Source organism: Tenebrio molitor, chromosome 7 (genome assembly GCF_963966145.1).
Source record: "Tenebrio molitor chromosome 7, icTenMoli1.1, whole genome shotgun sequence".
Classification (NCBI taxonomy): Eukaryota; Metazoa; Arthropoda; class Insecta; order Coleoptera; family Tenebrionidae; genus Tenebrio; species Tenebrio molitor.
The window spans coordinates 12,047,813-12,060,686 of NC_091052.1; the positions used below are offsets into that span (position 1 = coordinate 12,047,813).

Sequence of the window (12,874 nt, forward strand, 5' to 3'; positions counted from 1 at the left end):
TGTCAACAGGGAAATTCATCGACGTAAATTACGCGAAATGTATTCTGTTTGTATCGACTCAACGATGAAAGAAATTTTCGCTTGAAAAGAGCGTCAATAAAACACCAACAATTTTGCATTTCTCTCTGTTACATATGTACCCTCTGCATTTGTAAAGAGAGAATTGGACACATTTTCGTTTGAAGACAATATAAATAAATAAAATCTGATTAGAGCACAGCTGTTTTACTCTCTCACAGCCGTGACACGATGTATTTTTGGGACCATCACGTGATCGTCGTGGAAGCGTTAAATTGTATGAATAATTTTGAAGAAAATGCTGCATTAAGATGCAGAAACAATACACTGCACTGCTATAGGAAGAACAACATTTAAAATAACGATGTACGAGTAGTGAGCGGCAAAGTAGCTGCAAGGAGTGTTCTCACTATTGTTTGAACGTGCCGCTCGAAAGATTTGGTGTTTGCATTATGAAAGGTGTTGCGTAACACATTTACCCCGTTATAGTTATTTTCTTCTTGTTGGAATAAAAATCTAGGCAAAGAAGATTTTAGACTGGACTAAGAGTAATTTGCCGTCACAATAAACATATGATGACAAAATTTATGATTCGTAGCTTGAACATTAGAAAGAAAGGTCGCTTAACAATTTATTTGATATATTGTCAATAATTCCGGATTTAACATTTACTGATAATCATCTCTTTATCGCTACCTTGTAAAATAATCCTCATTAAATTTTTAAAAATCTGAGATACGATCAGGAAATTTGACACAAGTAATTTGAAGGTTTTCTATTTTTGGTAAAATAAAATAAAAATGGGTACTGTTCGAATCGTCTTTATTACATTATTTACAATTTTGCGTTAACATGGATAGCTAGGACTCCATCATCTTCGGCACTTCCCAAAGAAATATCAGCAGATCCGTTATCTCCAACTGTTACAGATTTGCCGGTGCAAGACCCACCGGACAACTCTCCGGAGATAACGTCGCAATAAGTACCAGCAGGAAGTCCAGTGTTGAGGTTTTGGTTCAAGTCTCCACCGTTGGTAAACGCTACAAATCCTTGACTTCCTCGACTGAAGGCGATCTGGTTGTCATCATTGGACCACCAATTCTCTACTTGTGTCCCTTCAACCGCATTTCTGAATCCCACCATTCCGTAAACCTGCCTCCAACGGTGCTCGCAGACGTATCCATTGCTACAGGTGTTGTCGTCATTGATTCCAGGAGAAATCAAGTTGCCGCTGCCATCTTGAGGAGGTCCTTGATCGTTGTCGGTGAAGTCAAAACTGGACATGATCCTTGTGGTGCCATAAGGATGGGCCAACATGAAAGCGATCGCCATTTTGTACGGCTTGGGGTTCTTGTACGTCAAAATTTGACTCCCGCCGGTACGTTGATTGTCGTGATTGTCGACGAACACAACAGCGTCTAGGCCTTCGAGTAGACCCCATTCTGGACCCCAGTTCGCCAAATTCTTCAACTGGTTTCCACCCTGGAAGGCGTTGCCTAGACTGACTCCGAACTGGAATTCCAAGACGCAACCAAAGCCTGTGTACTCGTTCTTGCTGATAGCCTCACCACCTGGAACCAATCGCAAGAGTTAGAAATGTACGCAAAAGGAAGCAAGTAGATTCTTGCCCAGATCTATAACTTCTTGGTAGATGAAGGGTCTAGCGCCGTCTGCGAAGCCGTAATCGGTGTTCAAATTTTTCAAGCCGGAGAAGATCACACTCAGATCTCCAGGCGACATGTGTTTGGCGGCATCCACTCTGAATCCAGCCACCCCCAAATCGATCATATGGTTCATGTAGTCGATGAGCACGCCCCTCACATAATCTGACCCCTTCAAAATTTCCGGTTAGCTCACAACCAAATACAAAATGAAGTGGTAGGTACCTGATTCAAATCTCGAAGACCTACAAGTTCGCAGTTCCTCACGTTGTCAGCGTCTTGGTAGTTGTTGACTTCACAAGGGCTGTGGAAATCTCCGGAACCATACGGTACAGCTGGATAATTCATGCCGTCGTGATCAGCTGAGCTTCCAGAGGTACCGACCCCGTTCATTCCAGTCATGTGGTTGATCACAGCATCCACATAAATACTACAAGATCCTCATTGGGCAAAGTTTTCTGGCAGAAGTGTTATACCTACCGAACACCAGCATCGTTGCAGCGTCTGGTCATGTCAGTGAAGGCCGATTCGTCTCCAGACCTGGTGTTGATGATGTAGCTCACGGGTTGGTACCGTTCCCACCAGGGTCTGCCATCCGCCACCAAGTACTCGTTAGGTGGAGAGATCTTAAAAGTTCAAATTAAACACTTTTTTCAAATGGACGCGAACGATAGTACCTGAACTCCTCCGAATCCTTGGGGCTGCAAGAATCTCTCGCATTCGTCGGCGATGTCATTCCATTTCCATTCGAACAAGTGCACGATGCTATTTCTACCACTTGCAAAATTGGCGTCTTTCTGGGCAAAAACCCCCACAGAGAGGCACAAAAGAAGTACCGCAACGCTCGACTGCATGGTCAACAGTGAAATACTGATTTGAGCTCGGTTCGGATTTGCGCTTATTTATTAACAGAAATTGGAGTAAACAAGCACTTATGTTTAAGTGCTTGATGACAAATCGCCACGATACGAGTACAATAATTCTTTGATTTTACTATTGTGTGAAGAAAATATACAACCAAATTACGATTGGAAAATTTTAATTGAGAGCTGAAGTGGCTGTGACTGTCAACATTTCTTATCAGCACGTGATTTCGGCATAGAGGGGTCCAAGAAATAATCTAGATATCGTATCTTTACAATAGCAACTGCTACAAACATTTTAATAGATACTTTGTTATGGAAAAATTGTAATTTAAGTTAATTAGCGTAAGGTCAGGATCATAATTAATTGCATTTTAAAACACCATTATGTTTCGCCGTTCACCACATTGTAACAATCACTTTTTCTGTATAAATACGCACCTCATCCATTTTAAAATCAGACAAGAAGACAAGAAGACAAGAAGACAAGAAGACAAGCAGACAAGAAGTAGATAGCAATAGTCAAGTCAAATGTATTAGTGTCAAATAAAGTGAATAATAGTAAAAGACAATATCTACTCCATTGAATCGGAAAAGAAAAAGAACCCAAAAGAAGAAACATAACAACTTAACTTGTTGAAATCATTAATTGTATTACTGCCAAAATTTTCTAGATTTGTGCTGGATGTAAATAGGTACTTCCATTTATACATTCGTGTGTTCTTTTTAAATTTACTCCATTGTAGAGTACTATTTTACCATCTTCATCCAAAATCTGTTGAAATACTTCTCAAAAGACTCCCTTAAGTACCTACTTGAGGTAATAATTCACGAGTACTTGAACTGGAAATAACAAGTGAGGCGTACCAATAAAAGATGCGAAAGATGTACAATACTGAGAGAGATTTATTCCCGAAGAAAAACTAAAGAAAAAAGTATGACGAAACACTGATATGATCTTATTTAAAAAAAATAAAGAAAGTACTAGTTATTTGGAGTCGGTTCACTTTCGTTAATTTGACTTGGAAATGTTGAATTAATTTATTCTTATTTATGAACTTGTGCTGATAGTACAAATGAGAAAAAATCTCCCACTTATAGCAACAATTGCATCAATCGATGCAGTTAGATAAGATTTCAAAACGAGGCCACAATTTGGTGATTAATCAGTATCTTTCAAATTTTTGTAATGTTATAAAAAACTCAAATACTTATACAGGCTGTTTGAAAATTGCTAGTACAAAAAAAACCTGGTAATTGGTTACTAAAAATTGGGTTAAAATTGTTAGTGCACCACTGAGTTAAGGTATTTTAAAAAGACACTTCACGTTGTTAAGCAATAACGAAATAAAAAATTTGATGTTCTTAAACTGTCAATCTGTGGTTGCCAAGATCTTGCAAAAAAATATAAATTTTTCATATTGTTGTCTAGTCCTTCATTATCACTACGATCATCACGCTTGGTTACCAAGGTTTAAAAAATATTGCCCCGCCTGAGGCGTAGAATATGCAGGAATAGGGTTACTTTATCCCTTTTGTTTTAAAAAATTAAAAATTGGTTTCTTGGATTTCTTAGGGCTTCCAGATGCCACAGTTTTTTTTTGTGCTAGCAATTTTCAAACACCCTATATAAAATCTCACTTGACAGTTTCCTATTTTCACTCGAACAAAATGAAACATGGTACTTCGCAATCGTCTTTATTTATTTTTTATTTACAATTTTGCATTAACATGAATAGCTAGAGCTCCATCGTATTCCTCAATTCCCACATAAATGTCCGCATATCCGTCATCCCCAACTGTTACGACTTTCCCGGTGCAAGCTCCATTGGACAGACTTCCGGAAATAACGTCGCAATAAGTACCAGCAGGAAGACCAGTGTTGAGGTGTTGGTTCAAGTCACCATCAATAGTAAACGCGACAAATCATTTATTTCCTCTACCAAAAGCGATCTGTTGGGCATCATTCGACCACCAATTCGCTATATCCGTCCCTTCGACCGCATTTTTGAATCCCACCATGTTGTAAATCTCGCTCCAACGGTGCTCACAAACGTATCCATTGGTACAAGTATTGTCGTCATTGATTCCTGGGCCGATCAAGTTGCCGTCGGCGTCTTGAGGAGGTCCTTGGTCGTTGTTGTCAAAGTAGAAACTGGACATGATCCTTGTGGTGCCATAAGGATGAGCCAACATGAAAGCGATCGCCATTTTGTACGGCTTGGGGTTCTTGTACGTCAAAATCTGAGCCCCCCCGCTACGTTGGTTGTCGTGGTTGTCGATGAAAACAACAGCGTCGGAGCTCGGCATGAGGTTCCAGTCTGGACCCCAGTTGACTAAATTTGCCAGTTGGTTCCCACCTTGGAAAGCGTTGTCTAGATAGACGCCGTACTGGAATTCCAAAACAGCACCGATATCCGTGTAGTCGTATTTGCTTATAGGGTCTTCGCCTAGATCTATGACTTCTTGGTAAATAAAGGGTCTGGCACCGTCCGGGAAGCCGTAATCGGTGTTCAAATTCTTCAAGCCGGAGTAGATCACACCCAGATCTGACGGATACATCAGCTTGGCTGCGTCCATTCTGAACCCGGCCACCCCCAAGTCGATCAAGTGGTTCATAAAGTCGACGATCTTGCCCCTCACATAGTCTGACCCCTTCAAGATTTCCATTTAGTCGACAATAAAATAAACAACGAGGTGGTACCTGATTCAAATCACTGAGTTCGTTGAGTTCGCAGTTTCTCATGTTGTCAACATCTTGCCAGTTGCTGATCGGACAAGTGTCGTGGAAATCTCCCGAACCGAAAGGAACACCTGGATAGTTTTTACCGTCGTGGTCGGCGGAGTTTCCCGCGGTTCCGGTACCACTGAATCCGGTCATGTGGTTGATCACAGCGTCCACATAGATGCTACAAGATTCATATTGGACAATGTCTTGATGGTAGCAGTGTTACAATTACCGTACACCAACAGCATTGCAGCGTCTTGTCATGTCGACAAAAGCTGCCTCATCACCGGATCTGGTAATGATGAGGTAGCTTACGGGTTGGTACCGTTCCCACCATGGTCTCGGACTGATTATCAAGTTTTCATTAGCTGGAGAGACCTAAGAAGTTCAAGTTAACAAGGTTTAAACTGGATGCGAAGGGTAGTACCTGAACTCCGGCGTACCCTTTGGGTGCTAGAAACCTCTCGCACTCGGCGGCTATGTCGTCCCATTTCCATTCGAACAAATGTACGATGGTGTTCCTACCACCTGCAAAGTTAGGGTCCTTTTGGGTGTACACCCCCACGAAGAACCACAAAAGGAGTACTACAACGGTTGACATTGTCGCACGAGATATAAATTTTCACTCGGTTCTGATATTTATACTCTCATTTATTAGTACAGGGAAGTGTATAAGTGCCTAGTAACAAATTTCTACAGTATAGGAGTACTTAATAGTTATTTTTAAAGCTATTGCGACAAAATGACAAGGGAAAATCTTTGTTTGTAATAACGAAGTGGTACGAGTAGTGAGCGGCAAAGTAGCTGCAAGGAGTGTTCTCACTATTGTTTGAACGTGCCGCTCGAAAGATTTGGTGTTTGCATTATGAAAGGTGTTGCGTAACACATTTACCCCGTTATAGTTATTTTCTTCTTGTTGGAATAAAAATCTAGGCAAAGAAGATTTTAGACTGGACTAAGAGTAATTTGCCGTCACAATAAACATATGATGACAAAATTTATGATTCGTAGCTTGAACATTAGAAAGAAAGGTCGCTTAACAATTTATTTGATATATTGTCAATAATTCCGGATTTAACATTTACTGATAATCATCTCTTTATCGCTACCTTGTAAAATAATCCTCATTAAATTTTTAAAAATCTGAGATACGATCAGGAAATTTGACACAAGTAATTTGAAGGTTTTCTATTTTTGGTAAAATAAAATAAAAATGGGTACTGTTCGAATCGTCTTTATTACATTATTTACAATTTTGCGTTAACATGGATAGCTAGGACTCCATCATCTTCGGCACTTCCCAAAGAAATATCAGCAGATCCGTTATCTCCAACTGTTACAGATTTGCCGGTGCAAGACCCACCGGACAACTCTCCGGAGATAACGTCGCAATAAGTACCAGCAGGAAGTCCAGTGTTGAGGTTTTGGTTCAAGTCTCCACCGTTGGTAAACGCTACAAATCCTTGACTTCCTCGACTGAAGGCGATCTGGTTGTCATCATTGGACCACCAATTCTCTACTTGTGTCCCTTCAACCGCATTTCTGAATCCCACCATTCCGTAAACCTGCCTCCAACGGTGCTCGCAGACGTATCCATTGCTACAGGTGTTGTCGTCATTGATTCCAGGAGAAATCAAGTTGCCGCTGCCATCTTGAGGAGGTCCTTGATCGTTGTCGGTGAAGTCAAAACTGGACATGATCCTTGTGGTGCCATAAGGATGGGCCAACATGAAAGCGATCGCCATTTTGTACGGCTTGGGGTTCTTGTACGTCAAAATTTGACTCCCGCCGGTACGTTGATTGTCGTGATTGTCGACGAACACAACAGCGTCTAGGCCTTCGAGTAGACCCCATTCTGGACCCCAGTTCGCCAAATTCTTCAACTGGTTTCCACCCTGGAAGGCGTTGCCTAGACTGACTCCGAACTGGAATTCCAAGACGCAACCAAAGCCTGTGTACTCGTTCTTGCTGATAGCCTCACCACCTGGAACCAATCGCAAGAGTTAGAAATGTACGCAAAAGGAAGCAAGTAGATTCTTGCCCAGATCTATAACTTCTTGGTAGATGAAGGGTCTAGCGCCGTCTGCGAAGCCGTAATCGGTGTTCAAATTTTTCAAGCCGGAGAAGATCACACTCAGATCTCCAGGCGACATGTGTTTGGCGGCATCCACTCTGAATCCAGCCACCCCCAAATCGATCATATGGTTCATGTAGTCGATGAGCACGCCCCTCACATAATCTGACCCCTTCAAAATTTCCGGTTAGCTCACAACCAAATACAAAATGAAGTGGTAGGTACCTGATTCAAATCTCGAAGACCTACAAGTTCGCAGTTCCTCACGTTGTCAGCGTCTTGGTAGTTGTTGACTTCACAAGGGCTGTGGAAATCTCCGGAACCATACGGTACAGCTGGATAATTCATGCCGTCGTGATCAGCTGAGCTTCCAGAGGTACCGACCCCGTTCATTCCAGTCATGTGGTTGATCACAGCATCCACATAAATACTACAAGATCCTCATTGGGCAAAGTTTTCTGGCAGAAGTGTTATACCTACCGAACACCAGCATCGTTGCAGCGTCTGGTCATGTCAGTGAAGGCCGATTCGTCTCCAGACCTGGTGTTGATGATGTAGCTCACGGGTTGGTACCGTTCCCACCAGGGTCTGCCATCCGCCACCAAGTACTCGTTAGGTGGAGAGATCTTAAAAGTTCAAATTAAACACTTTTTTCAAATGGACGCGAACGATAGTACCTGAACTCCTCCGAATCCTTGGGGCTGCAAGAATCTCTCGCATTCGTCGGCGATGTCATTCCATTTCCATTCGAACAAGTGCACGATGCTATTTCTACCACTTGCAAAATTGGCGTCTTTCTGGGCAAAAACCCCCACAGAGAGGCACAAAAGAAGTACCGCAACGCTCGACTGCATGGTCAACAGTGAAATACTGATTTGAGCTCGGTTCGGATTTGCGCTTATTTATTAACAGAAATTGGAGTAAACAAGCACTTATGTTTAAGTGCTTGATGACAAATCGCCACGATACGAGTACAATAATTCTTTGATTTTACTATTGTGTGAAGAAAATATACAACCAAATTACGATTGGAAAATTTTAATTGAGAGCTGAAGTGGCTGTGACTGTCAACATTTCTTATCAGCACGTGATTTCGGCATAGAGGGGTCCAAGAAATAATCTAGATATCGTATCTTTACAATAGCAACTGCTACAAACATTTTAATAGATACTTTGTTATGGAAAAATTGTAATTTAAGTTAATTAGCGTAAGGTCAGGATCATAATTAATTGCATTTTAAAACACCATTATGTTTCGCCGTTCACCACATTGTAACAATCACTTTTTCTGTATAAATACGCACCTCATCCATTTTAAAATCAGACAAGAAGACAAGAAGACAAGAAGACAAGAAGACAAGCAGACAAGAAGTAGATAGCAATAGTCAAGTCAAATGTATTAGTGTCAAATAAAGTGAATAATAGTAAAAGACAATATCTACTCCATTGAATCGGAAAAGAAAAAGAACCCAAAAGAAGAAACATAACAACTTAACTTGTTGAAATCATTAATTGTATTACTGCCAAAATTTTCTAGATTTGTGCTGGATGTAAATAGGTACTTCCATTTATACATTCGTGTGTTCTTTTTAAATTTACTCCATTGTAGAGTACTATTTTACCATCTTCATCCAAAATCTGTTGAAATACTTCTCAAAAGACTCCCTTAAGTACCTACTTGAGGTAATAATTCACGAGTACTTGAACTGGAAATAACAAGTGAGGCGTACCAATAAAAGATGCGAAAGATGTACAATACTGAGAGAGATTTATTCCCGAAGAAAAACTAAAGAAAAAAGTATGACGAAACACTGATATGATCTTATTTAAAAAAAATAAAGAAAGTACTAGTTATTTGGAGTCGGTTCACTTTCGTTAATTTGACTTGGAAATGTTGAATTAATTTATTCTTATTTATGAACTTGTGCTGATAGTACAAATGAGAAAAAATCTCCCACTTATAGCAACAATTGCATCAATCGATGCAGTTAGATAAGATTTCAAAACGAGGCCACAATTTGGTGATTAATCAGTATCTTTCAAATTTTTGTAATGTTATAAAAAACTCAAATACTTATACAGGCTGTTTGAAAATTGCTAGTACAAAAAAAACCTGGTAATTGGTTACTAAAAATTGGGTTAAAATTGTTAGTGCACCACTGAGTTAAGGTATTTTAAAAAGACACTTCACGTTGTTAAGCAATAACGAAATAAAAAATTTGATGTTCTTAAACTGTCAATCTGTGGTTGCCAAGATCTTGCAAAAAAATATAAATTTTTCATATTGTTGTCTAGTCCTTCATTATCACTACGATCATCACGCTTGGTTACCAAGGTTTAAAAAATATTGCCCCGCCTGAGGCGTAGAATATGCAGGAATAGGGTTACTTTATCCCTTTTGTTTTAAAAAATTAAAAATTGGTTTCTTGGATTTCTTAGGGCTTCCAGATGCCACAGTTTTTTTTTGTGCTAGCAATTTTCAAACACCCTATATAAAATCTCACTTGACAGTTTCCTATTTTCACTCGAACAAAATGAAACATGGTACTTCGCAATCGTCTTTATTTATTTTTTATTTACAATTTTGCATTAACATGAATAGCTAGAGCTCCATCGTATTCCTCAATTCCCACATAAATGTCCGCATATCCGTCATCCCCAACTGTTACGACTTTCCCGGTGCAAGCTCCATTGGACAGACTTCCGGAAATAACGTCGCAATAAGTACCAGCAGGAAGACCAGTGTTGAGGTGTTGGTTCAAGTCACCATCAATAGTAAACGCGACAAATCATTTATTTCCTCTACCAAAAGCGATCTGTTGGGCATCATTCGACCACCAATTCGCTATATCCGTCCCTTCGACCGCATTTTTGAATCCCACCATGTTGTAAATCTCGCTCCAACGGTGCTCACAAACGTATCCATTGGTACAAGTATTGTCGTCATTGATTCCTGGGCCGATCAAGTTGCCGTCGGCGTCTTGAGGAGGTCCTTGGTCGTTGTTGTCAAAGTAGAAACTGGACATGATCCTTGTGGTGCCATAAGGATGAGCCAACATGAAAGCGATCGCCATTTTGTACGGCTTGGGGTTCTTGTACGTCAAAATCTGAGCCCCCCCGCTACGTTGGTTGTCGTGGTTGTCGATGAAAACAACAGCGTCGGAGCTCGGCATGAGGTTCCAGTCTGGACCCCAGTTGACTAAATTTGCCAGTTGGTTCCCACCTTGGAAAGCGTTGTCTAGATAGACGCCGTACTGGAATTCCAAAACAGCACCGATATCCGTGTAGTCGTATTTGCTTATAGGGTCTTCGCCTAGATCTATGACTTCTTGGTAAATAAAGGGTCTGGCACCGTCCGGGAAGCCGTAATCGGTGTTCAAATTCTTCAAGCCGGAGTAGATCACACCCAGATCTGACGGATACATCAGCTTGGCTGCGTCCATTCTGAACCCGGCCACCCCCAAGTCGATCAAGTGGTTCATAAAGTCGACGATCTTGCCCCTCACATAGTCTGACCCCTTCAAGATTTCCATTTAGTCGACAATAAAATAAACAACGAGGTGGTACCTGATTCAAATCACTGAGTTCGTTGAGTTCGCAGTTTCTCATGTTGTCAACATCTTGCCAGTTGCTGATCGGACAAGTGTCGTGGAAATCTCCCGAACCGAAAGGAACACCTGGATAGTTTTTACCGTCGTGGTCGGCGGAGTTTCCCGCGGTTCCGGTACCACTGAATCCGGTCATGTGGTTGATCACAGCGTCCACATAGATGCTACAAGATTCATATTGGACAATGTCTTGATGGTAGCAGTGTTACAATTACCGTACACCAACAGCATTGCAGCGTCTTGTCATGTCGACAAAAGCTGCCTCATCACCGGATCTGGTAATGATGAGGTAGCTTACGGGTTGGTACCGTTCCCACCATGGTCTCGGACTGATTATCAAGTTTTCATTAGCTGGAGAGACCTAAGAAGTTCAAGTTAACAAGGTTTAAACTGGATGCGAAGGGTAGTACCTGAACTCCGGCGTACCCTTTGGGTGCTAGAAACCTCTCGCACTCGGCGGCTATGTCGTCCCATTTCCATTCGAACAAATGTACGATGGTGTTCCTACCACCTGCAAAGTTAGGGTCCTTTTGGGTGTACACCCCCACGAAGAACCACAAAAGGAGTACTACAACGGTTGACATTGTCGCACGAGATATAAATTTTCACTCGGTTCTGATATTTATACTCTCATTTATTAGTACAGGGAAGTGTATAAGTGCCTAGTAACAAATTTCTACAGTATAGGAGTACTTAATAGTTATTTTTAAAGCTATTGCGACAAAATGACAAGGGAAAATCTTTGTTTGTAATAACGAAGTGGTGATTTTCAAAATTTCTCTTATCAAGCGATAATTTTGGAGTGTGTTGATCCAAGCGAGCAATCCCTAGATACATGTTGACTATCTTCCCAAAGTAATTGCTATAAACATTTTAATAGGCACTTACCTTGTTAAAATCATTAATTATTGCTCGCTGAAATTACCTTGATTTCTTCTGGACATGAATACTTCCACTTAATTCATTCGTGCGTGATTTTTAAAAGGATCATGTCCACAAAGACAAATTTACTTTCGCATTCTGGAGTTCTATTTTACCAATACCATCTTCATCCAAGGTCTGTTCAACATAATTATTAAAAAACTCTGATGAGTACTTAAAAATTTATTACGCAAGCTAATAGTACTTGAGTACCTGAACTGGGAATGACAAGTCAGACGGAAAAATATTGCAAAATTGAGCGCGAGAGAGAAGAGTTGGTCCTAAATTGAAAAAAAAAAAAAATTCGATGCGGTGCTGCGGTCCATTTGAAAAAAAAAATAAGAAAGTACCATCTGAAGTCGGCTCGCTTTCGTTATTTGACACGAAGTGCTGAATTAATTTATTCTTGTTTACGATTTTTTCTGCTAATCTAATTCTTGCAATGATTGTACCAGAAGTTGTGCTACATCTTGCCAGTCATAGCCACTCGATAAGAACAAAAATAGATCAGACAAGTTCTCCGATCGATATCGATATCTGCAATTGTATTTTGAACAATTTGTTGTTTTTCAATCGACTCTCTAAAAATGATAAACAATTTAAAAAATGAAAACTGATATTGGGACTAGAACAACAATTTTTCATTTGGCACCGTTATCGTTTCTTCCTCCTCTTTGTTTCCACACCAAATAGCCATTTATTTTTAGTTCCATTTTTGTGTGAATCTGTGTGCAATTTGTCACCGTTTCGGTAAACCCGAATTGCTACAGATTCCGCTGGACTGGTCACAGATTAGCGAAAATAGACGAGAATAGATTTCGTCACGCAATCGATAGTCGCATTTCGTGATTCACCAACGGTTTAAATCTTGTTTCCTAAAAGGGCAATCGCTCTGTCAGTTTGAACCCGAAGAAAACGTGCCTAATAAACGGGCACTTTTTACAACACTGTCGATAGCAACAATGATTAGATTTTTTTACTGTTGGTACGCATGCCAGGCT

The 12,874-nt window shown here is 40.5% G+C and overlaps 4 protein-coding genes across 4 annotated transcripts; all 4 read right to left on the minus strand.

The window, feature by feature from the left end:
* Positions 1-823: 823 nt before the first annotated feature.
* On the minus strand, positions 824-2,565 carry LOC138134787 (alpha-amylase). The gene is made up of 5 exons (XM_069053277.1): positions 2,357-2,565; positions 2,160-2,305; positions 1,905-2,109; positions 1,647-1,851; positions 824-1,589 (listed from the first exon to the last, which is right to left on the minus strand). Exons 1-5 carry the CDS (start codon positions 2,531-2,533, stop codon positions 853-855), a joined length of 1,470 nt encoding a protein of 489 aa, XP_068909378.1. The 5' UTR covers positions 2,534-2,565; the 3' UTR covers positions 824-852.
* Positions 2,566-4,224: 1,659 nt separating this feature from the next.
* Positions 4,225-5,920, minus strand: LOC138134674 (alpha-amylase-like). Its single transcript, XM_069053070.1, has 4 exons — positions 5,698-5,920; positions 5,503-5,648; positions 5,247-5,451; positions 4,225-5,197 (listed from the first exon to the last, which is right to left on the minus strand). Exons 1-4 carry the CDS (start codon positions 5,869-5,871, stop codon positions 4,469-4,471), a joined length of 1,254 nt encoding a protein of 417 aa, XP_068909171.1. The 5' UTR covers positions 5,872-5,920; the 3' UTR covers positions 4,225-4,468.
* A 568-nt stretch (positions 5,921-6,488) lies between these two features.
* LOC138134675 (alpha-amylase) lies at positions 6,489-8,230 on the minus strand. Its single transcript, XM_069053071.1, has 5 exons — positions 8,022-8,230; positions 7,825-7,970; positions 7,570-7,774; positions 7,312-7,516; positions 6,489-7,254 (listed from the first exon to the last, which is right to left on the minus strand). The coding sequence occupies exons 1-5, from the start codon at positions 8,196-8,198 to the stop codon at positions 6,518-6,520; spliced, it is 1,470 nt and encodes a 489-aa protein (XP_068909172.1). The 5' UTR covers positions 8,199-8,230; the 3' UTR covers positions 6,489-6,517.
* A 1,659-nt stretch (positions 8,231-9,889) lies between these two features.
* Positions 9,890-11,575, minus strand: LOC138135092 (alpha-amylase-like). Its single transcript, XM_069053739.1, has 4 exons — positions 11,363-11,575; positions 11,168-11,313; positions 10,912-11,116; positions 9,890-10,862 (listed from the first exon to the last, which is right to left on the minus strand). Exons 1-4 carry the CDS (start codon positions 11,534-11,536, stop codon positions 10,134-10,136), a joined length of 1,254 nt encoding a protein of 417 aa, XP_068909840.1. The 5' UTR covers positions 11,537-11,575; the 3' UTR covers positions 9,890-10,133.
* Between the last annotated feature and the right edge of the window lie 1,299 nt (positions 11,576-12,874).